Genomic DNA, 24,483 nt, shown 5'->3' on the forward strand with positions numbered 1-24,483 from the left:
TTATTTTATAACTTACTGAGGCCAGGTGAGATGAATTTAGGCTTTTTGGAAGAGAAAGTCTGTAGGATGAAGAGATAGTGGTGTAGTATGTTGTGATATATCTTTCCCATTATTATCAAGTTAATACATAACTCTTATCTCTATACCAGTAAATACCAACACTTCAGTGCTTCAGAAAACAGGTCCAATTCAGTTTATATTACTGAATGACATCACACATGTTTGAATAGACATGGAGGAATGTATTAAACATTGATCATACAGAGACAGTGAGAGACATACACTCATTCATGAAACACAGCACCGGAAGAGTAACCACAACAAAAGTACAGATAACTGGGTTTGGGGATTTGGTATTTTTTTCTTTAATTTTTCATTTACACATAAGGTCATGAAATGTACAAACATTTTACAAATGATGTTACAAAAATGGTGGCGCAGCATAAAATAAAAAAGATTTTATTTTACCGTGTCACTATGGTGACCTGTAAAAGAGTAAAACATGACCACACTTTGATCTTTAAAAACTGTAAGACCAATGTCATCTTCCTGTAAGTGATATTATTGTTTTGTGAGTTGGGAATTTCTACCATGTCAGATTTAAGCAATCATGCTATTTGGCTTTGGAAAATATAATGTGTTGAAAGGAAACTCTGATGCATCAGATTTGAGGAATCACACAATTAGGCTTTGGAAAATATAACACAATCCGTCAGCCACCAACATATGGAAGCCACTAAAAGCAAAGATAAAATTCAGGTGAATAATATATTTTCAAGTCTTGTCCTCAGCCACTCTAAATCTACATCACCACATGAGATATTTACATCTTTCCTTTTTGCCAATTAATCTATTTCCATACTTGTTTATGAAAGATGTAATCTACACTGAACCAATCACTACACAGAATGTTTGTACTTGTAATCTTCCCTGTAACCATCAGATGTGAAGTAAGACATGCCTAATAATTGTCTTTCAAAATCTTACATTCCACAAAGCATGTGAAAAAATCTGCTTTTCTGACCTACATGATCTGTACAATCCCTCTGATCATGTTTCTAGTTAGCTATACTATTACATCACTCAATACTTGTCTTTCTGCAATATTGGTAAGATATCTTTACAAACTGAATTTACATGTCTTGATCGAAACATTTCAATTGCAGCTCACTCTGCTCAGTACACCTTCAAAGCCTCTTTCATTGCATTTATCATACAGTAGCTATGACTTATCTTTGCATTGCAAAATAATATCCTACCTGATGGAAGAATTTGCCCTCCTAGCTTTTATACTGCTTGTAAGTCAACTCTGACACATTGTCCTTGACACTACACTATCCATATGTCATGTGCTCACACTGTTCATTTCTTTCCACAAACTGGGTGAACCTTACAGATTTCCCAGTATGCATGACAACCTTATTAAAGATGTAATCATATTGAGGCATGTTGGAGAAAATCTTGTATTGTGTCATGATACAACAGATGCTGGCAGTTTTCTAGTTTTCTACAACATCTCTGCAAATAGAGTTATCAAATGAATGGATGTCTACTTTCATTGACTCTAGGGTTATGTCATAACATACTGCATTATTGCTTTTCTGAATAAAATGAAATGGCAACACACTGACCAAATGCAAAAATGGACTGAACACAGTAAAACTTTTTTTTTTCTACCGCTACTTTCCTGATATGCTGAGACTGATTGCAGGAAAGGACTCTGTAAACACCAATGGCTGATGGTAATTGCTAGCTGATGATAAAATGCCATCATAATCCAACAGCTGTTAAATGCAAATAACATGTGTCTATCAATTAGCTGTCAAGGAGGTAACATGCGACTTAAAAATGATCAAAACATGGTGTCATTCAAGTGAGACTAAATCCAACACTCCTTGTGAAAGCATGACTGGCATCAGACAAATCTTGATTTTGCTACACTGCCATATTTTTTGAGATCTTGTAATCAGGTGTAGATCTCCAAGTCTAATCAGATACATACTAATAGTATGGAAAATTGAAACGCAACTCATAATATTTGGCAATATGTGGGAATACAAGAATTGAGGTTGATATTATGATACAGTCTTGAAAAAACACAACTTCTGAGATTATTTTCTGTTTAAGCTTATCTCACACATGTTTATAAATGCTATTAAAATAACTAGGGACACGCAAGAAAGACTTAAGAAATGGTGTTTCCTTAAAAACAGATCTGTTGCATTGAATATAAACCAGAATAAAAATGGAAAACTGAAGTCAGTGCAACATTTGTCTTAACAGAAATACACAATGGGAAATTCCATGTCAATCTTTGACTGATACAGTTAGTCTATATACACAAACCTTAACATTACAAACAGACGTACACATATTCTACTTGATATTTTGTACCTTTGGTGATTGTGACAGCATCTTCAACAAAACTGTGAAAAGATCAGCTATTCACTGCTCTGCTGATATGGCCTACAATAATTGCCATAAACCTGCGCTCATCACCTGGCTGGGTAACCAGCATCTTCGCTTGCCAAGGTCTCCGCTCCGGGCAGCTGGATGCTTCCCGAAATCAGAAGACTCCGGTCTGGCTAACGAGCCGTGCGAGCGGACGCTGGGTAACCAGATGCAAATTGTAGTAAAATACAAACACTGTAATGTACTTTTTGTCACCTGTGTGCCACTTTCAAGGTTGTTATGCTGTCAATGTATGAAATGGAGGTAGTCACAATTATGTGCATCTTGAAAATTTATAAATATTTACAGGACTATTGATATATCAATCATTGTGACAAAATAAAAAGTGGATCACGTCAAACTGTTCTCTTTTTTTGGTCGAATGATGCACATTGAATAATCATATCATAACAAGATATTATGAGCTATGCCTGGTTCTTATTGGACTTATTCATATAATTTGAGCTACCATACCACAGCTATAAAATTCAACCTCAATTGTAGTGATTGAAGCTTACAAGTGATATAAATAGAATGACAGAACAGCTGACGGGGAATGCAATGTGTAAGATCAGATGTAAACCTGTGTGTTGTGATGTCATGTATTGAAGTTTTTTACCCTGTAACAAGACAAATTGGCAACATACAGCTTTAATAATCAGTGACATATTTTTAGAGATGCAATGAACAAAACACCTTTGAAAGATTTATTTACATTACTTTGGAGTTTTCTATGAAGCTAAATTTAAGGGAGGGGAGAATGATTGCAAAGAAGTCTAACGTTGATAACAAGTATTCTAAGCTCCACGTCATTCATATATTCGATCTCATACCCTCATCAAGCAAAGGACAACAAAGCATTACAATCATGTCAACTCTGCAGTAAATGTTTCAGCACACACTCTGAGATTTCTATTCAGGTTTCAATAATATACTCTCTGCTGGTCATTGTCATCGGAATCAACTGAAATTTAATCCATGGACCCGTCTTAAGTGAGGGTGCTAACTTGTAATACTGACCTTGTTAATGGATTTGAAGTAAAATGCATCTTCAGCTCCAAACAAGAAAAAGACAATTTTTTGAAATATAAATGTGACCAAACTGAAGTAACCAAAGAAAAATGATAGCGGGGGATTAATAAAACATTCTGATTTCATGTATGCAAATTGTTTCCATACAAACTGATTAACCCAGAAAGCTTGTAATTAGAAAATAATGTTAGCACTGTTGATGATTGTAAATGTTGTATCTAAATTGTCATTTTAGATTTTTCTGTATTTTTTTTTTATCTTTGAGTCATTTACAACATTATTGTGTCAAGGTTTCATTGTTTCTGATGCTAAACCAAAGGACTGCACTAAACACTACAGACGTACAAATCTAGTTTGTTGTTTTCAACTAAATTCAGGTGATCAGAATATCTTATGACATAGTTTACAACTATGGTGAATCAGATAACATATCTATAAAAATATGACATAAGTCAATTACTATTTTTTCAAAAGATACTGACTTAATTTCTTTGTAAAATTATGCAAATATATTGAAGGCTATCACACAGCATCTGTTTTCTGAAGTATTCGTCTACCTGGAAATATGCAATGACAAAATGGAGGTAGAAGATTTTTATAAGTCAGATACAATATGTGTGATGTGATTATTCACAATGCAAAGTAATCTTTGGTGGGAAATCAGGCAACAGGAAGTACTTGGGTCAAAGAAACATACACACACTGAAAAACATCGTGTCAACATTTATCAACATCCATATTATCTCCAACTGAGACAAAATCACTTGCACTAAACGTTCAAGTTGACTGGTATTACACGGTCCAAGTTATTTTATAGTCATTTTATAAATACTTCCATAGTCATTTACATATTTTACTTGGCAATAATTTTCATAAACTCTCCTATAAAGTTGTCCGTTTTGTAATATCTGAATCAGTAAAATTGTTGAAAGGACGAATCAGTTGGTCATTTAGAAGAGCTGTTATGGACAATATGTAATTTATACAATGGCAACTTGAAAATGCTGTCTCCGTAGAAAAATAACTCAGAACAGAAAATTTGATATCTTTAAGAAAAGAAATTATTCACAATTGTGTGGATTTCTATTTTCAATCAGCATGATAATGACATGGTTACACCACAGTGGTTGTACACATTTTTGTGAAGTGAAGTTATTCTTTTCAGACTGTGTTCAAATGTAACAATGAGAAATCCTTCAAAAGGGTACAGGGAAATCACAATCACTTTTTTAAAAAAAGGGAGAAAGGAAATTGCTGGCCACACTTCTGGAAAATGGCATTGCCTTTTGGAGAAAAAAAAAATTGACATCCGATAAAAAAACTGAGATAGCAAAGTATGTCACCTGCTGTTGCAGCTTGTAACATCAAATATGAATATTAAAAATGTTCATCAAAATGTTAGTTTCAGAATCAGAATCATGAACAAACACCATAAGATTTCCTGTTAATTATTTTCAGCATTATATTCCTTGGTTTATGTTTAATAAAGTATTTCACACAATCTACAGATATCTCTCTTCTCTATAGATTCATGGACTGTCGAAGACTGTTTGACATTTTCAAACTGTTGTCAACTATTGCAAGTAACAGTCCCATTGCTGACATTATGGTCAGGAGGTGAACTCTAAACAACCTACTCTGAGTTTTGTGCAACCATAAATTCAAATTTTCATTCTTTTTTGTTCAAAGTCCATGGAATGCGACTTGCAGGGTTCATGAATGAATTCAATATTTGCAATAATCTGCAACATTCTGTGTACCCTTATCACAATATACAGAAGTTGCCATCATCTGAAATCTAACTTAAACAAGCTTGAAGAGAACTTACAGCAACAGAAGAAATATTGAAATTTAAAAGAAATCTATCATGACATTTAGGGGAGGTGTTCAATAGAAATGTGTGTCTTTAGAGTCCTCTGAGAGTCTGGTTTGTTTTCAATAGCGTGTCTGGTTACCTTGGTAGTATTGGTTACTGGCTGATCCCTGGTGGTGCTGGTATTGAGGATTGTTTCTACTATGTTGCCCACTGTTATTTCTATTGTAAACTTGCTGGGCAGTGTAAGGATACCCTCCTCCCCCACCATGCTGGCCGATAGGAAATCCTCGACCTATAGGTGGCGCCATTCCAGTGCCTTCGTCATGCGACCACTGTCCTTGGTAACTGGGTCGTTGGTTCCTTTCAAACGATCTTTGTCTGTTGAAATGTTGTCTTTGTGTCATTGATGGGTTCGTCTTGTATCCTCTTGATGGATATGCACCACTGTTCCCTGATAACAACAAAACGAGACACTTCATACATTCATATCTGATGGTAAACATCATCAACTATGAAACTCAAACCTTTGTTAGGTGTGATTGGTAAATCCTGGTCAAGTATGGAAGAGATAAAATACACAACATCATAGCAAATATTGTTTTATATCATGTGCCACAAAATTGAAATACTTAAAGGTCTGGTGAAATGGTCCCGGTCGTGTGACAGAATATCTTCCAGGAGGTCAATACTATTACACTCGCAACAAAATTGCAACCTAAAAGTACGCGCAAGTGTTATTTTTTTGATATTTCTATGCACGGCTTTCATGGGGTCATTTTGCGACACTCAGGTCACGCCCTCAGCGGGAGTCAAGGTTGGCCGTCTGTGACGTCACAGGTGTGTTCATTTACATCGAATAGCGGTCCAACGCCGCCTTATCTCTGCCCGGTATCCGCTAACAAAACAGGCTTCGCGCTGCCCATCGCCACGTTCGCCACTGCGAATCGAAATCCGAAGTGGCGAAAAAAATCGATCCTAATTCACCACAGTGGCGAAACTAATTTTTGTTTAAAAAATATGGTAAATAAAGAAAAAACGTGGGTTTTTAGTCTTTTGTTTAATCTGCGCTTCTCTCTCGGCGATTCGCAAAAACTGTGTCTACTTCCGTATTATTGCGTTCTTTCCGTCGCGTCGTACGTATTTGCAATCGAGCCAAGTCTCGCGAGAGATTTGACGTCATCTAGTCTAGTGTACAGCATGCATAAATGGCTCTCGCGAGAATTGAAACTTACACACACGCAATCGAGCCCTTGTGATAAATTTGACGTCATTTTGTCCAGTGTACAGCGGGCATAGGAACGCTCGCTCGCGAGAATTGAAACTTTTGCTATACATAGCAGACATACGCATTTTAATCGAGGCAACAAGGTTCGGTGTTATAGTTGATTTACACTGATTGCGGTCTAGATGTTCTGTGTTGTGCATTTTAATCACGGTCTTAAACATTCCATGTTGTGGTCGAGTTGCATCGCGTTCCTCGTGGTCCGGTATTCCCCGTTGTTCTTCAATTTAGCCTCAGTAATTGCCGTCCCAACGACGCGTTCCGTGTTGCTGTCGATTTGTATAATGGAGGACTCTACCTCCATGATTTGTATCATGAGCTCTATTCCCGTGTTGTTGTTCGTTTTTAATGGTAGTCTCAACGTTCAGTGTTGCTGTTCATGCAGCTGATTTGCATCGTGGTTCCAACCTTCCGTGTCGTAGTTGTAGTGCATTTTAATCACGGTCCCATTTACGTTTTTTACTGTCGATTTGCATTGCGGTCACGACGTTCCGTGTTGTAGACTAGTGCATTTTAATGGCAGTCACAACGTTCAGTGTTGGTGTTCATGCAGTTGACTTGCATTGCGGTCCCAACCTTCTGTGTAGCGAGTAGCGTGGCAGGCTCAGCCGAGGGACCGTGGCCGATCGTACGAACCAGCCGAGACAAGCACATTATGGTTCAAACACTCCACACTTGACGGGAACTTGAAAAAGTTTACAGTTGAGCCGTTCATGTTCTTGCCGCTGTCACAGCCACCAAAAGAACAACGTCTTCCCAAAGTGAAGGAGGACACTGTCCTGATCATGTAAGCGGAAACCCTAGAAGTTACCCCCCGTGGGGAGCTTATGGAGGTGTGAAATACTTCACTTCCCGTTATGAGATACGACGTCTGGCAAACTTCGGAAAGCCGAAAAAAGTCGACTGGAGAGGCTCGGGGGACACGCCCACATTGCATTTTTCTTTTGCCATATTTCATAATCACGCGCGCTAAACGAAAAAAGAAATGAATGCAACTGTTTTATAGACCATCAACTGTATTTTGTGATTTTGCAACATGGGCATTTCACCAGACCTTTGAACTTAGCTCAAGCTTTCTGTTAGGAAACTTTTGACAATTCCCTTTTGAAATTGAGGATCAAAATCGGGGTCACATTCCAAAATTTGGCAGAAGAGAAACAAATTACCCAATATTTCAAAACACTTGAAATTCAAAATGGCCACTATCTCAATGTTAACTCTATGGGTGAATTAAAGTTTGATTATTACAAAAGCAGGTAAAAACTTAATTCACTCCATGAGTTTCAAACTGAGCCCAAACAAGTGGTTGACCAAAAAGTATTGTAAAAAGTCTGAGAGGCCGGATATGTGTCACAGAGGTGTTTCTACCTTAAAAGAAGAGACTATTTTGAAAATTTTGACTGAATTTATGATGGCAGGGTAAAATAACTGCAAGTCTGTTTGCCTGCTTGCTTCAAGTAACATTTAGCCAGCCAGGTGTTTATACTTGCCTGATTGACATGTATGGAAATAATTTTTGATTTTTTGATTTCCGAGATCAGCTGTGTATACAGCATGTGAGATATAATAATTTTGATTTTTGATTACCAAGATCAGATGGGTATACAGTGTGTGAGATATAATAATCAGGGCAGGTACTTGTTTGCTCTGGCAGGCAATGTTTAAAAGTTTTAATAACTGCAGGCATTTTTTCACACATTTTCAAGGTTGCTGATGGAAAATAGAAAAACGTTTTGGTTGTGTAGAACTGCAAGTACAGAAATTCAAACCGCCAATAGCATAATATATCACAGAATATGCAATAATAATGAGTACTAATCGGCAAATAAATGTCAGGGTACACAGTTATCCTAACATAAAAATACAATTCAACCTAAAGTTGCAGCATTTCTTTGTTATATGTTTGGTCAGATAAATACACATTATTTACAGATGTCAAAAACATTTTTATGACTTATGCAATCACAAACAAAACGCGAACATTTCCCTTACATGGAACTTTCTCTCACCTACGGTACTTGTTAATATTCATGACTTGTCATCAAAGATGGCCACCGTCAAATGTATTCCATAATGAATATGGATCTACAAGCTCTTGTTCCATAAAATCAGTCTTGTACTATTGGTTTTCTTTGGCCTTTTCCCTCTCTGAATTTCATAATTTGTACTTTACAGAGTATCTTACTCTGCTAGAACTTTTTAATAATGAAACCACGCAAGTGCTGATAGCTTTCACACTGGTACGTGTAAGCTTTAAAATGGTAACTGTACACAGTGCAAATTCAATCGTTTCATCCCATGCTCACAATAAATGTAAAAATGCAATCTCCCATTTATTATGATTAACGTAGCTATTTATACAGTATAAACTACATTCATTTCCAGCATAGAATTTTTAAAGAACAATGACATTAATTCATATGTTATCATATAGTTTGTTTGGGAAGTTGTTTCAAAATTTACCACAATATTTGTATTGGTTATTAAGTTTGAGCAAACATTAGAATTATAATAGTGTTGTTTCACGGAAGCATTGCACTGTAACTGTTTAGCAATAAAACCAGTCAGCTGATTGGATCTGATTAGCAGTGTGTATGTGTGGAAGTATTTCCAGTGAACTTATACACTTGTATGTAAGTCCTTCTCTCTCCCAGATAGCTTGTGGCATAGGCACACAATCATGATTTTTTTGGCAAGAGACTGGAAGAAATGGCAAGGCACAGAAAAGATCACAACTTGACTCTGACTCTACTGCTATTATGTGACGTGTGACAGTATTCTGTGTATCTGAGGTGTACCATATAGTATTCTCCTCAGTGTGTGTTGATTATCAGTCAGGATACAATTTCAACACTCAGTGCCACTATTGTGGCAAAATTTGAGCAACTTCTCAAACCAATTACAGTGTTGTGATAACATTGGAATTGAATCCATATTTCCATATTTTGTTCTTTGTTTAAAATAAGTGTAACACTGAACATTGTCAGCATAAGTCTTTCACTGGTCATAGTCTTTCACTGTTTAGATTCAGAGAATAGGACTCCTTGCAACACATCAATGCTGTTACCTATGAAGAACCAAGTATTGAAAGTAGAATGTAAGCTATCATACCTGTGAATTGAGGAGTCTCAGATTGGTACTGAGATGGTGGTTGTCTTGGTGACTGTGGTTGTCTTGGTAACTGACCTGTACTCTCACTGGAAATGAGATACAAAGAGTTATAACAATGGCTCCTTTTTCTTAACATTATGGAAAGTGCATTGGCAACACAAAGACACGTACTGGTAGTTATCTAAATGGGAAGTGTTGAGATATCTTAGTATCTACAAGTGATTCTGTGAAGCATAGGCAGTTTGTTTAAAGAAAGCAGGGTCTAGACTAATCAAAGTAACACTTCAAATTTGAATATGGGTTAAAACTGAACACCATGGTTTGGCCTTCACCAATTATTATCAATGGTGAGTGTGGACCTGCTAAAGTGCACTCATGTATTTGGTAGTACATAGAGGACCTCTTTGGGTAAAATTAGCAATGTTTACTTTAATTAATCTCTTTGTTTCACTCAGTTATTATTTCCTGCCAAATATGCTAATTTCTCCCAGCTAGTTCTTGTATCTGCAGTCATATACCCTTGCTTGGTGTTTATAACCTCTAAATGATGCACTGACAAACAGAAAAAAAATAAGATTTGGACTTACCTATCTTCTCTAGCGTGACTCATTCTTTGAGCTGAGTTATAGAAGACAGAAGTAGCAATGGACTGAGGTGGGCTTTGTCCATACCCCATGTAAGCTCCTTGTTGTTGATGATGATGTTGTCTGTAATGATGTTGATTTCCTCTGTTGCCAGAGTAGCCTTGATTTGGATAGAGTGGATAACCAGTGAAATCCTTGGCACTACCGTGTTGTGGATGTCTGGCCTTTGCTTTAGGATGCGGAGAACTCAGTTGCTGATGCTGATGATGTTGATGTTGGTGTTGATGCTGTCTTTGTTGGTATTGTTGTTGTTGTTGTTGTTTGATATTTTGTTGTCCTGAATGATACCGATGTTTCTCCGTGATCTTCCTTTGGTCTGACTTCCTGTCATCTCTGAAGTCTACATCTTGAAAAATCAAACAATGTAGTTTGCATGATTAGAAAATATTTCTTAACTCATCTACACATTCTGCAAGTCCGAAGAGATTTGCTTTGATTCTCAGATAAACAAATACAGGTTGTATGATAGCTTTCACTAATATCTATTGTAATATTAAAACACAAATGGTATTCACATTAATTTCTTCAATCAGAATTTCTCTGTCAAACACAATCCCTCTGGCCTGACACTGTTCAAGCTCCAGTAGCTGTGACTTACAATGTATTTCCAATTTTTGTTTGTAAATACACTACCGCATTCTACTCTACAAATCATGTTAATATTCCTATTGTTCAATTTGTCAGCACAGACTCTATCTTTGTAACACCGCAATGCTATTACAGACAACTGAATTTTAGTCCACTCTGAAATTCATTTGTCATATCAACACTGCATTGTGTTGGAAAACCTAATACTTAGTATTGCAATATACTTTCAGGAGAAGAAAATGTATCTGTGGTCATTTCAGATCTAAAAACCAAAAATGCAAAATATCATTCACTTACAACAATGGATAAAATTATGGCTGCACTGAGAATTACTGTATGACAGATGATTTACACATCACAGTGTGTTTAAATTTAGGATTACTTTATCTTTTCAACTGATTCACTTACTACTATCATGATCATCCTTGGTCTTTTCACCATCTTTGTTTTTCTCACTATTTTTCTTTCTTCGTCTTGGACAATCCTTCATATAGTGACCTATCTTGCCACAGATACGACATCCCCTGTCATTTGGTGGTCCCCCTTCATCCGTCAGGTACTTCACATCAAAGTAGTATTCCTATATAATGTACAATATGTTACTACTACCGTTAGAAACCTTAAACTCACAATGACTCACACCAACAACTTGGTTACACCAGAGGTTGATGGGAATTTGGTAAAGGTCACACCATTATGAATTCTGCTATCTGACATTCGCAAACCAAAACTTATCATCATGAGTAAATTGCACCCAGGCTGTCATACAGATGTCAGAGAGATGAAGGCTGAACATTATGTATTGGATAATAGTATTATCCAGGGTTATCTCTAAGTTTTATTTCAGGCGGCAGAAATAAAATAACAGGCGGCTTATGAAGAGCGAGGGAGTGGAGCAACCGAGCGGGGGAGGGTTTGGGAGGGGGGTATCCCCCTCCCAAACGCTGGCGATTTTTTGTGTGACTATGTGTGATTGTGCTTATTTGGTGACACTTGAGCACCTGATTTTCTTTACAATTTATTACCAAAGATGTTGTTAAATTGTATGAAAGTAAGGTTTTTAGCATCTCATTTCTCATTTTTTGAGAACCTTTATCAGTAATCATAACCGTCGATGGATGCTACAGCTAACACACAGCATCGTACGCAGGGCTAGCGAGAGAGTTGCCGACATCGACGGTTATTTACCAGAAGTGAATAAAAGACTGGCATTTTTGGAAGCGATCGAGTAGCTGAGGTAGGCAGGGATACGACTTGGGCCCAAGAATGCTGAATTTCGGCAGTAATTTGGCTTTTTACGTCAAGTCCCAAAATGGATTTGAAGTCACCGACCCTACGTACGGGTCTTTGCAGGGCTGTGGTGAGCGGGGCGATTAGCTGTAGCGGAACACACAGCATCGTACGCAGGGCTAGCTACCGTTTATTTTGTTGTTGCAAGCACCATAAAATTGTATTTTACTGGCGATAAAGTACAGGAAATAAAACAGAATGCCGAGCACATGACAGGTTTATGAAAATTCGTTTTTATGAAAATTCGTTTTTCGGCCCAAGAACGCTGAATTTCGGCAGTAATTTGGCTTTGTACGTCAAGTCCCAAAATGGATTTGAAGTCACTGACCCTACGTACGGGTCTTTGCAGGGCTGTGGTGAGCGGGGCGATTAGCTGTAGCGGAACACACAGCATCGTACGCAGGGCTAGCTACCGTTTATTTTGTTGTTGCCAGCACCATAAAATTGTATTTTACTGGCGATAAAGTACAGGAAATAAAACAGAATGCCGAGCACATGACAAGTTTATGAAAATTCGTTTTACGACAGCCTTAAAACGACGCCGTCAGAGTGAACGAAATTCGTTGATCGTTCGTGCATCGTCCGGCACGATCACGATGTTGATGGCATCGGCTCGACATTATACCCGGTACAATCAGCAAATACAAAAATTCGCTAGTTACATTTTAAGAATGCATGATTCACTTACGTTTACCTTTGTCTAATTTTTGTTTTTTTCGTAAAATACTGCTGAATATTGTTAGATTTCTTTTGGCACTTCCGATCGCTCGCACTCGTCCGCGTTTGTTGTTTGAGAAAATTCACCTTGACCTCATGATCTATGACCCGCTCAGAACATGCTAGAGGGCGCGAAACAACATCGGCCAATCACTGCAATGATTACGTCGTGGTGAGATCTTGTCCTATGTAAATTTCTATGCATTGGAAAGAGTGAGTAAGAACGCTTAATCTGATTGGGCGTCGTATGTAATGCATTTCTAGATTGTATGTGTTTACGGAAGTACGACGTACGAGTTTTATCGGGACATTTTGGCAAGTTTAACGTCGTTTTCTCTGTTATTCCAGACATATGGGCAAGGCTTCAGTGAAAATGCGATATATAGTACTTTACTAGTGTATCACCAGCCGGCAGGTCACATGCTTTTTTGACTTGCCAGGCGGCTATTTTCGCTGGCTGCCGGCTTTTAGCGAGAACATTGATAATAGTACTATCTATTCAACATCAACTTCACAACAAAATTGTGGCCTGCTACTAACTTACAAAGCTCTCAAAGCTCAAGCTCCAGTCTACATTCATAATCTACTCATCCCTACAAATGTAGCTCATCATGCTTTGAATCTTACAAATCAGTTGTGCATATCTCAATATAGGTTGAAAACATATAGAGGACACACTTTCTCATCTGTGGTCCCAATAAGTTTGGAATTCACTTGTAATATTTGATGAGTATCTACTGTGAACAGCTTCAGGCAGAAATTAAACAAGTCATCGTTGATGACACAGTCCCCACTTGTTAATGGGTACTTTGATTACTGTAAAACATGTTAATTTAGCGAGCATGCTTTTTAGCGAATTTAGCGACCAAAGAGAGTTCGCTAATTCAAGTGCCGCTAATATTCAATGCCTTGAGCATAGTAATATTCAAATGGCCGCCATTGAAACAAATCGTCACATTCTCCCACCCTTTTACGCAGCACATACTGTAATGCAAACAAAGATCATCACTCAGTATCCAGTTCTAAAACAAGAATAATTTATTTCAAAGTAAGTATTTAACTAATAAATAAAAGAAAATACAAAACAACTGGGATTGGAGCGTCGTTTGTACATAACATCATAAACACAGCCGGTATAGTAGTTTAGTATAAGTTAACGAGTGTATACTACAGTAACTATCGAGTCGGGTAATACCACAGTATACAACAGTCTATTCCATCGATATCGCCGATGCAATACCAGCTTGCCGGAAACCGCCTCGAATGATTTCACAGTCCTGTCGAAGACGATCGAATGAGTTCAAAAACCAGTTTGCGTGTATCGGTTTAATGCGCGACAGAGAGAGATCGACGACGGGGTTGTTTTCATCAACTTCACCGCAGATTTCAGCTGCATACCAGTTCGTGAAACTTTCCGCCAGATAAATCTTAAACTTGCCATTCACAGTCAAATCCAGGGGTTGGAGTTCGCTCGTGCAACTGGCAGGGACAAAGACGGGCTTAGCACCAATTTCGTGGAGTTTTGTGAGCACGGAGTCGCATCTGTGAGCACGGAAAACGTCCATAATCACAATGGCAGGCTGATCATCGCGCAGGTCTAGTCGACGACGTGTTGACTGCAGATACGGCGCAATCACTTTATCAATGTAACGGCACATGGTGGATTCGTTGCTCCAGTGGTTCTCTGAATGCCAAACATCCCAGTCTTCAGGAAAATTAAATTGTGGATGACACTTCTCTGTCTTCCCCTTGTACAGCAACTGTGGCGGTAATAATGTCCCGTTCATCGAACTGGCGAGAACTGCCGTCATCTGTCGTTTATCATCGAGGCCGATGATCGGAACTTGCTTCGCGCCTTCTTTCTCGAGGGTCCAATTTGAAGTCGGGATGATGTTGACACCAGTTTGGTCAAAATTGATGATTAGGTCTTCCGGAATCGCGTTGTCTCTCTCGCAGTGCTGGCTATTCTGTCGAGGTAGTCGGCCTTCATCTGGGTGAAGTTAGTGGGAAGTTTACGTGCCGCCTTGGTACCTTTACGCTTGACAAAGCCATGGCGATTGAGAAACGATTGGGCCCAGCTTCGGGTGAGACTTATGTGGCCACCGAATTCTTGAAGTAGAGAACGGTTCTTTTTCATCAGGAGCCCTTTACCAGCCGCAATCAATATCTTCCTGTTGACGATGCCCCCTTTTGATCGTATGATGTTGACGTAGTTAACAACGTCCCGCTCATATCGACCAAGCAAGGGGGCATGACCTCGTGGGTTGCGTGGCAATGTAGAGACTGTATCAACTTGCGTCGCTCTCTTGACCTTCAGATATGCCGATTTCATGTTTCGGACGGTACTTTCGTTCATCTTTTTACCAAGCAAATGGCTAAAATGAACAGCAGCTCTGCTGCAACCATTGTCAATGGCGTACCGTGCTATCTTCGCCCGGGTTTCGTCATCGTAGTTTGAGTACGATCGTGGTCGCTTTCGATTCAGTTTGTCGACTTTGAACTGACAGTCAGATGGTTGCGTCGAAAACGTGTCATCGACGACAGCTTTGTTCATCGCTGCAACCGCTGCGGCACTCTCGCTCGACTTCTCATCATTTGGATTTGGTAGACACAGGTTAGACTGCGCTGGCTCTCTTCTGTACTGTATGTAACGTAGCATGTTGAAACGAAGTTGTCGACTTGAAGGAAAATGATTTCTGACTGAAATGCCCAAAATGCAGTGAATTTATGAAAGAAAAAAAAAGACTTTCACAGCTTGGGTTCTTTTTTTAGTTTCGTTGCTAGGCGAGTGATTCAAGACATCGTCGTGTCTGATGACTCACTTTTCAAAGATCATTCATTTAGCAGTTTATCAACGCAAGAAACCAGGTGCCGAAAACAATAGGGCCTTGTCATGGACTCTCACTTATCTTGCCGCTGAAAATGCCTTCGACCAGCGTGTTTGATTAACCGCTAATTTCCGATGAGTCAATCAAACCATTTACCGCATGCGGTGCTATTGTTTGCTGATACCTTTGACACGCGTGCATATGACGTTTGGGTCCCTTGTCCGCTAAATTAAGACTTCGCTAAAACGCTTGTCAGTGCAAGATCGCTAAAAAAGCATGTCGCTAATTCAAAGTGTTTTACAGTACATGTCCTCAGAGAGGATAGAGTCCTCTTCATTAATTAGGTCTGTGATAAAAATACTTTGATACAGATGGCGCTCAATGGCCAAGAATGAGTTCCATGGTGATGAAAACATAAACCAATGTAGGCCATCATCCTAAAGTTCATAAAATGAGTCAACTAGGAATTAATCAACAGGATATTGCAAAACATTTTTGCATACAATTCTAACACTTAACAGATTATCACTGGTACCATATTTCATAAAGTTTGATGCAGTATTTACAACACTATGAGATCAACATCTGTATCAAGTTTCATCACATTTGATGCTGTATTAATTTGTGGCTATATCACCCTAATTAGGAAAGTTCATTACTTATGCAATTACAAATTAATAAAATGACTGTTTCAATGTTAAAGCAACGTGAGCTTAACATCAGTTAACATCTGTATAAAGTTTCATGAATTTGATGCAGTCCGTATTTCTTGACATATCAGCCTACTTACGAATCTTCAATAATTGACATGTTACTGCTACATTACGTGAAACAAATTGACGAGCATATGTATGAAATAGGTCAATGTCCTTGTACCAACTTTGAATGATACTGGTGGAAATATGTCTGATTATGGCTCTGTACATTTGAAAATTGTAGCAAAATCACCGCCATGCAGCGATATTTGATCTCACTGTTTAAAAAATCAACATGTATATGTATGACGTAAGTCAATGTACATGTACCAACTTTGAATAAGATCAGTTGAGACTTGCCAGAGTTATGGCTCTCGACATGAAACAACCATAACAAAATTGCTACCATGTGGCCATATTGGACCATCTCGTGAAACCAATCGACATACATACCGTATGTATAAATAAGTCAATGTCCTTGTACCAACTTTGAATAAATTTGCTTGATACATGTCTGAGTTATGGTTCCTGACATGAAAAAATTGGAAAAAAAATGGCCACAAGGCAGCCATATTGGATCATATCACATAACAAACTGACATGCATATCTATGACATTAGTCAATCTCCTTGTACCAACTTTGAATAAAATCGGTTGAAACATGTCTGAGTTATGGCTCTGTACATGAAAACATCGTAATAAAATGGCTGCCTAGCGGCCATATTGGATCGTATCACATAACAAATCGACGTACATATGTATGACATAGGTCAATGTCCTTGTACCAACTTTGAAAAATACCGTCAATGACGCTGTACCTTCTCTAATGTGTGGCCAGGTCAGGTAATTGGTTGTTGGCATGGAGTTGTTGGTAAATAGTTGATGATGTAGGGGCATGAGGTGGGATATGGACCCAAAGAACCCAAAAGATGATTAAATATATCAATCAAAAAAATTCTAAGCTACAGTATAAACTGCCTAAAGATAGTTCAATGTGGAAAAAAGTTAAATAATTCAGAATAAGAATTAACAGTCCAAAATAGTAATGACGCACTTCCTTACTGACCTGAGTGCATGTGAAATACACAACCTGTCATCTTTAACCCTTTTCCTGCCAGACAGTATTAAGACTATTACTTCCCCATCAGCCAAGTCAGTAAAAAGCGGTATTGAGCCCAAACATGACGTATTTTCACACGCTTGGCTTGGTATGTTACAGCATCTTTAGTCTAAAAAATCAAGTTTACAGTATTTATGTTTTCAACAGCCTTCAAATGTACAGTATTATGTTAAAATACACCATATGGAATATGTTGCGTTTTTAATGTTAACCATCTTGACCTGATGGTGAAATATGGACTTGGCAGGAAAAGGGATAAATTAAATGTACCGGTATACCAAGTGATCATTTTAAGTCACTTTTAACTGTTTTAAATGGATTTTCCAAAGAGTCCTGTGGAAATGATGAAAAACGCTTATCTGGTATTGTGTTTGTAAAACCTCATGGCTGATAATTGTCATAGTATTGAAAAAAATTGAAAGTGAAGAAATTACTGTTTTTGATAGGCATATTTACCTTGAAATACATGACCGTGTAAAGAATATATGCTAAAAAGTGTTTAAGAGTAAATTTCTTTTCAAAAAATAATTTAATCTGTGACCAAAGGATTTTATTCTTTGAGTTTACAAATTCAAACATTGCAATTTGTTCAATCATCTTGTGCAGTGCAAATTAATAAAATGACTGAAAATTAAAAAAATTGGCAGAATTACAGTCTTTGTGATGTAAAATTATGGGTTGACATCACGATAATTGTTAATTTGTTTGAAGTACTACTATACTATAATTTAAATTAAAAAGGAAAAGTTCATGCAGAAACGGTAACATATATTGTCAGCAATGTAGTGTTAATTTTGACTTTACATCAAAATATGCCTTTGCTGGATACCAAATATATAGGGCGAAATATTAAAATCAGCCATGTTCAGCAAAATCCACACAACAGCATTGATCCTTTTCTAATTTGATTTGATTTGCTTATGTTATCCTTGTATGACAGTCAGTACAATATGGAACTTGAACACAACACAGTGAATAAGTATGCTGTAAATGAAATGGTGTGGCTGCATCCACATGAAGCAATAGGAGTGTCTTTGTCTCTCACCCCTCATTTCCAACCTCTCCCATCCCTGAAAAATAGTTTGGTCTTATATTTATAATGTTAATAATTTCTGTATTTGTTAAAATGTGCGCATCTCAAAAACTTTTGATCATAAACATTTTCATTTTTATAGCTGACCAGTCAGTTAACCTGTTTATTTTGAATATTTGCGCATTTTTCCTCAGTTTTTGACATTTTCAGAATACCTTCTTATTCAATTTGTCATTTTCTAAAAGTTAAAATGCTCCTTTGTGTGGTCAAGCTTTCCACAAGCATCAAATGTGGTACTTCATATAGGAAGGTCTGCCTCTAGAGGGCGGGCATCATGAACAGTGTTTGTTAGTTACTATATTTCCTCCACATAAATTTCTGATTGTACTGTAAACATTGAACATGGCCGACGTCCGATTTTCCTGTCTAAAACTTTCACTCATTTTCGTTCATATGACTCTGAAACTCCAGGAAACGATTGGGAAGAAAGAGTTATCTTGAAATATTGAGATACTCGCCGATATTTTGCAAAATTAAATGAGAAAAAATGCAAGGAAAATGCCGACTGGCTAACATCTGCAGATTATGCAACAGGCCCATATCACGTGAGGCCATGAGGGGATATCCACGCAACTCAGTACCAAACACTAGCGCACACGTACACAGAGTGAGCAAACACAAAGTGAGTACCCCTAACGTCAGCTCAGTAGTCTGTAATAGATTGTAGTCAACTAAGAAACCTTGGAGAAAGGCTTAACACTGGCTATGCCGCTAAGTCCCATTTGATTTTTGTCACAGCTCAAAATCGTCTCCTACACCTCAACCTGAACCATGAACACCCCCACCAGTTTATGATATGACCCATCACAATGGCATGACGTCAACGGATCTTGACAGACGGAAGTATTGACAGACGGAAGTAGTTGACACCAGCATACTGGTTTTCAACTCTAATACCTTCTCTGTCTATAAATAGACACGAGAAGGTAATAAATCGGTTGAGATATGCCTGAGTTATGCCTCTGTACATGAAAAAATCGTAATAAAATGGCCGCCTGGCAGCCATATTGGATCGTATCACGAAACAAATTGATGTGCACATCTATGACATTGGTCAATGTTCTTGTACCAACTTTGAGTAAAATCGGTTGAAACATGTCTGAGTAATGGCTCTGTACATGAAAAAATTGTAATAAAATGGCCGCCTGGCAGCCATATTGGATCGTATCACAAAACAAATTGACGTGCATATCTATGACATTGGTCAATGTCCTTGTACCAACTTTGAATAAAATCGGTTGAAACATGTCTGAGTTATGGCTCTGTACATGAAAAAATCGTAATAAAATGGCCGCCTGGCGGCCATATTGGATCGTATCCCAAAACAAATCGACGTGCATCTGTATGACATATGAAGTAATCCTTGTACCAAGTTTGAATGAAATCGGTTCTTGCATCTCTGAGATATCTGCGTGAACGGACGGACGGACGCACACACGCACGGACATGACCAAACCTATAAGTCCCCCCGGACGGTGTCCGTGGGGACTAAAAACTCATGTCTTTGCAAGGCATACACTGTAGACTGACTTTTACAGCCATCGAGGATCACATTGCTTATCGATTTTGATATAGTATATTTTTGATAGATTGATTGATAATTGGTAAAAAGGATAGAGCACACAGGACTTTGTATAGAGTTTGTGATGTAATCTTCCTAGTCAGATACAAGACCTACCACAAGAAGCATAAGAGGTGTAATGTACCCATGCACAGCAGAAGATTTACTTACGCATACATCAGCATAGTGAGGATATTCTCGGAATGGCATACCAAATCTAAGTCTTCCTTTCTGAAATGCACTCATGATGTAATTATTCACTGAAAAACACAAGAAGACAAAGGTAATTAAAAGGAAATTTTCATTGAGATATTCCTGGTATGCTATAATTTAAAGAGGGCAATGAGTGACTTCAAATTTGTATAATTGACTTTGAACTACTACTTATTCACTTAAACTATTTTTATTTGACACTGAAATATTTTATTTATAAATCACTAATTGACAGAAAACAAACATTTGATTCAATGATACTTGATTGTATTTTAAACAACGAACAAACATTTGATGTATTCATATGTGAACAAGTAGCTCTTGAAAATAAACTTAGATGAATATATACTTTGGGATTGCATTATTCCATATTTCACTCCCTGGACATCTTGTTTTTGAGGTCCGATACTTGTTTTACACAGAGGGAGCAATTATTCACCCAGGACCTACACTGCAAATGCAAGAGTTTCCCCATCACAGGGATTTGCCTTGAGAAATCATTTGTGCAAACACTGTAATTACTATGGACACTCACTCTTCCTAGAGACTCCAGCACCTAGATTATGTGACAGATCAAATGGATCCTCAATGGCAATACACTTGGAAGTCCACATCTTTTCAAATCTTGTCAAAGGCTGTAACTGTCTTATGCTGATAACATGCTCCTTGAAGTTGAATTCTTCTGTATAGAATTTCAGCAATCCAAGCCATAACTGACCAACTGATTCACGGTTTTCACCATAGTAAGACCATACATCTCTCTGTGTAGAGTATGTCAAAGTCAAAGTTATTTCCAAAAAGGTAATTCCCTGATATCTTGATAGCTTGAAATATTTTCAAAGCTATGACTGGCTTCCTTATTATGTGTCAAAGTGTTATACCATTATTGTAACAAACAAACATAATTATGGCAACCTGACTCATATGAACACAAAATCAATTGTCACAAATGAGTGGTTTCCTTTACATCATACTTAGATCATATTATCTTAATCACAGGACCATGCCTAGGACTAACATTGATACTACAATGAACAATGATGCAAGTCACCTCTAAATGTCTGTGTTGTTAGCATGAAAATACAAGATATAAAATGTCAGGAATACCCCTTTTCCTGCCGAGCGCCCTTGTCCGTTATCCTCCCAAGTCAGTAGAAAACCGCCCCATAATATGTGCCTGCAAAAGATTGGCTCTCCTGCATGTTATCCTGCCAGGCATTTTGGCAGAAATCGCCCATTTTCAGGGTTGTTTTAGCCGTACTTATACGTGTTAGACTTCGATAATTTCTACATGCCCGTAGACAGGGGAAGGAGCTCAAGGGTTACTGCAGAAAAAAATTGAGGTCACCGGCTTTGTTTGCCCCTGGGAGTGCATCATTTTATTGCCGTTTCATGTTTATTTTTTCGGAAATAAACTCCTTCAGTATTACGCACGTCCGCTAGGCACAAACATCACCTCACTCGTCTGTTAGTCAGAGACCCTGAGGGTCGTGCTAGGGGTGCAGCAGCACCGGCAAACCTGTCCTGTTTCCCCAGGGTAGGGTCAATTGAATACGTACCTTCAACGACTTGGCAGTGTAGCACAGAAACTACGTTTTTGCCGTTGTATTAACGACATGGCTGAGCCATTGAAGCACAGCTCGACGTAGTTTAGCCAGCTCAGTTGGGAGTTGGTTTACGAGTGTTACCGTTCATTACTGACTTAATCGAGTGGTCCTCAGTCAGGTACGGGTTTGTACCGACATGGCTTGGGCTGCAGCTAACCAGTGATAACCAGTCACTACACCCAAGTCGTCAGTCTCACTTTTGCGATGCATGGGTACAACGCAATATGCTTCCATTGTTCTAGCCATCGACGTGTCCACATGCCTGGCAGCCATATTGTACTGCTAGCTGGTTTGCATAACAAAAGCAGTCCCTGCTAACTGCAGGCGGTATCCCCGTAGCATATTGACCTTATGTCACCTTTTGAATTCTCTGTACGCAAACAGCGTACGTAGTTACTAATGCGTCGGCAAGAGGATACGTTTGCCTGCAAACCAGAGCAAATACTTCGGATGATGGAATAAATAAAAAATCCAAAGCTACGTCCATTGAATGGCACGGCCAAGGCGGTGAAGGACGTTGCCTGGCTTGAACTTGCAGAGCTGAAGCCCAGCTTAGTACGTCGGACACCAGTTTGTAATGGTATTTCCAAGTCGTTCATATCCGTTCCATCGGAGGAACAAGTCGAGCCGTCCCGTCAAAAATACGTTCTCATTTTCAGTCACGCACAACTGAATAAGTGACTTTCGTCTCGCACCATCGGCATATCTGCCAAGTCGTTTGCAAGAGGTAGCCTTCTAGATTAGCATTGTCGAGTTGGTCAAGTTCGGCAGCAATCTCTATAGTGCCAGGCAGCCAAGTACGTCCAACTCCGCCAGAAAACGTCACCATGCTATCCTGCCAAGTCCGCTAAAAAGCGGTAAAAAAAACCCAGCCCCCCTCGGGTGTGGGGGACTGGCGGACAGGTTTCTGCACCTTTCCCTGTCTATCGACTCCCTGCGAACCCATTTCGAGGGGAAAAGGCGTTCCTTGTCAGAAAACCTCTCCTCGGATGACCCCTAAACGCACAGGGGATAGCAAAACGTAGTGCCGTCGACTTGGCAGGAAAGGGGGTACCCAAAAAGGGCCCGATTTCCACCGGGTTGGGAGAATAACGGTCACCAGTGCTTAGATTCTGGCTACACCGAATTCAAGCGGATTTTCACCGACTTGGCAGGAAAAGGGATACATGAGTCATGTGATATATTGTCAAAGAATTTCAAATGTACAAAGGAAACATCTTTGTTGATATTGGCATTAAGGTAGAATGTGCCTTGGGGACAGATATTTGGACTCTTCAAATTTCTACAATTCTTTCTGATCTATCACTTGTGGAGCTCAAGCGACTTTCCTAATGTGCCCCTGTGCAGAAGTATAAAAGCAGAACCTCATAAACAAGTTTGTATAACTTTTCTTGGTTAGGGTATGTTACATGTGACTGTAAGAAAACCACACAGTCATCCATTTATTTCCACTACTGTAGTATAAGTTCAAAATCACTTATTTCACTTGTTACAGAACATGAACTTCGTGCAATGAACTTTTTTGACATGAATAATTATAAAAGCTATTGCATGTGAAATACAAAGTTGAAAACTGTTTAGAAACTATTCCATTCAAAAGCTTGTTGAAATCTGATGTTGAATTCTAAAACTGATGATACATGACTGTGTAAGCCAACTCCTTTGTCCGCTAACCATATGTGCAAGAAATTAAAAAATGACACAATGCAAACAGTGAGAGATTTGCAAGACACTGACCGATTTCACATTTAAACTGTAGTAACTTGACTTACCAAGTTCTTGATGTCATCAAAGAACCACGCATTCCAATTATCCACAATCCTTTGAGGTTTTTCTTTACCAGAATACAACTGTTAGATAGAAACACAAACACGCCAATTCAGCAAAGTTTTACCTACACTCTACTATCTCAATCACAGAGATCATTCATTATGTTTCCTGCTGTTACCATTCAATATAAAGCTTACAATTGCAGTATCACTTTTGTATAAATGAACAGAACAGTGCATGCATGGTAAATTACTAATAAAATGAGTCTTGACTTTGCACAATTCTGTTGTAAAGTTGAAAATAGTTTTAGTTAGTTTCTGTGCAGCCTGCTACACGTATGTCATCATCAAGTCACCATTGAATCTTATGGGGCTCACAATGCTCGATATATGAGGCATGTAATAAATATGAAATATCGTAAAATATTTTCAATTCATTGAAGCACATCTTACCTCTTGGAGGACTGGTATGACTGGAGGTTTTCTTTGTTGTAAAAAGTAAAGCAGCATCAAGATATACGCATATGAAGATAGACTTCCCCGGCTTGCATCCCCGATATCACAAATCTGAAAAGTAGAAATATATAAGTCTTGCAGGATATAGAGCCTTGTATGAATAAATATCAATAAGCACACTATTACATATTTGATAGAGGTAGCAGTTCT

General features: G+C 38.4%; 1 protein-coding gene across 1 annotated transcript in view; it reads right to left on the reverse strand.

Annotated features, from left to right (window-relative positions):
• Positions 1 to 341: 341 nt before the first annotated feature.
• The window catches only part of LOC139138103 (terminal uridylyltransferase 7-like), a 51,776-nt gene continuing 27,634 nt past the window's right edge, over positions 342 to 24,483 (reverse strand). Inside the window, exons 16-23 of the mRNA XM_070706326.1 lie at positions 24,271 to 24,384; positions 23,821 to 23,898; positions 20,977 to 21,202; positions 20,400 to 20,488; positions 11,333 to 11,504; positions 10,280 to 10,682; positions 9,693 to 9,778; positions 342 to 5,750 (exon numbers count right to left, since the gene is read on the reverse strand). Coding sequence (XP_070562427.1) covers positions 5,419 to 5,750; positions 9,693 to 9,778; positions 10,280 to 10,682; positions 11,333 to 11,504; positions 20,400 to 20,488; positions 20,977 to 21,202; positions 23,821 to 23,898; positions 24,271 to 24,384 — 1,500 coding nt within the window. The 3' untranslated portion in view covers positions 342 to 5,418. The remainder of the gene's footprint in view (positions 5,751 to 9,692; positions 9,779 to 10,279; positions 10,683 to 11,332; positions 11,505 to 20,399; positions 20,489 to 20,976; positions 21,203 to 23,820; positions 23,899 to 24,270; positions 24,385 to 24,483) is intronic.

This window comes from Ptychodera flava, chromosome 8 (genome assembly GCF_041260155.1).
Source record: "Ptychodera flava strain L36383 chromosome 8, AS_Pfla_20210202, whole genome shotgun sequence".
NCBI classification, from domain to species: Eukaryota; Metazoa; Hemichordata; class Enteropneusta; family Ptychoderidae; genus Ptychodera; species Ptychodera flava.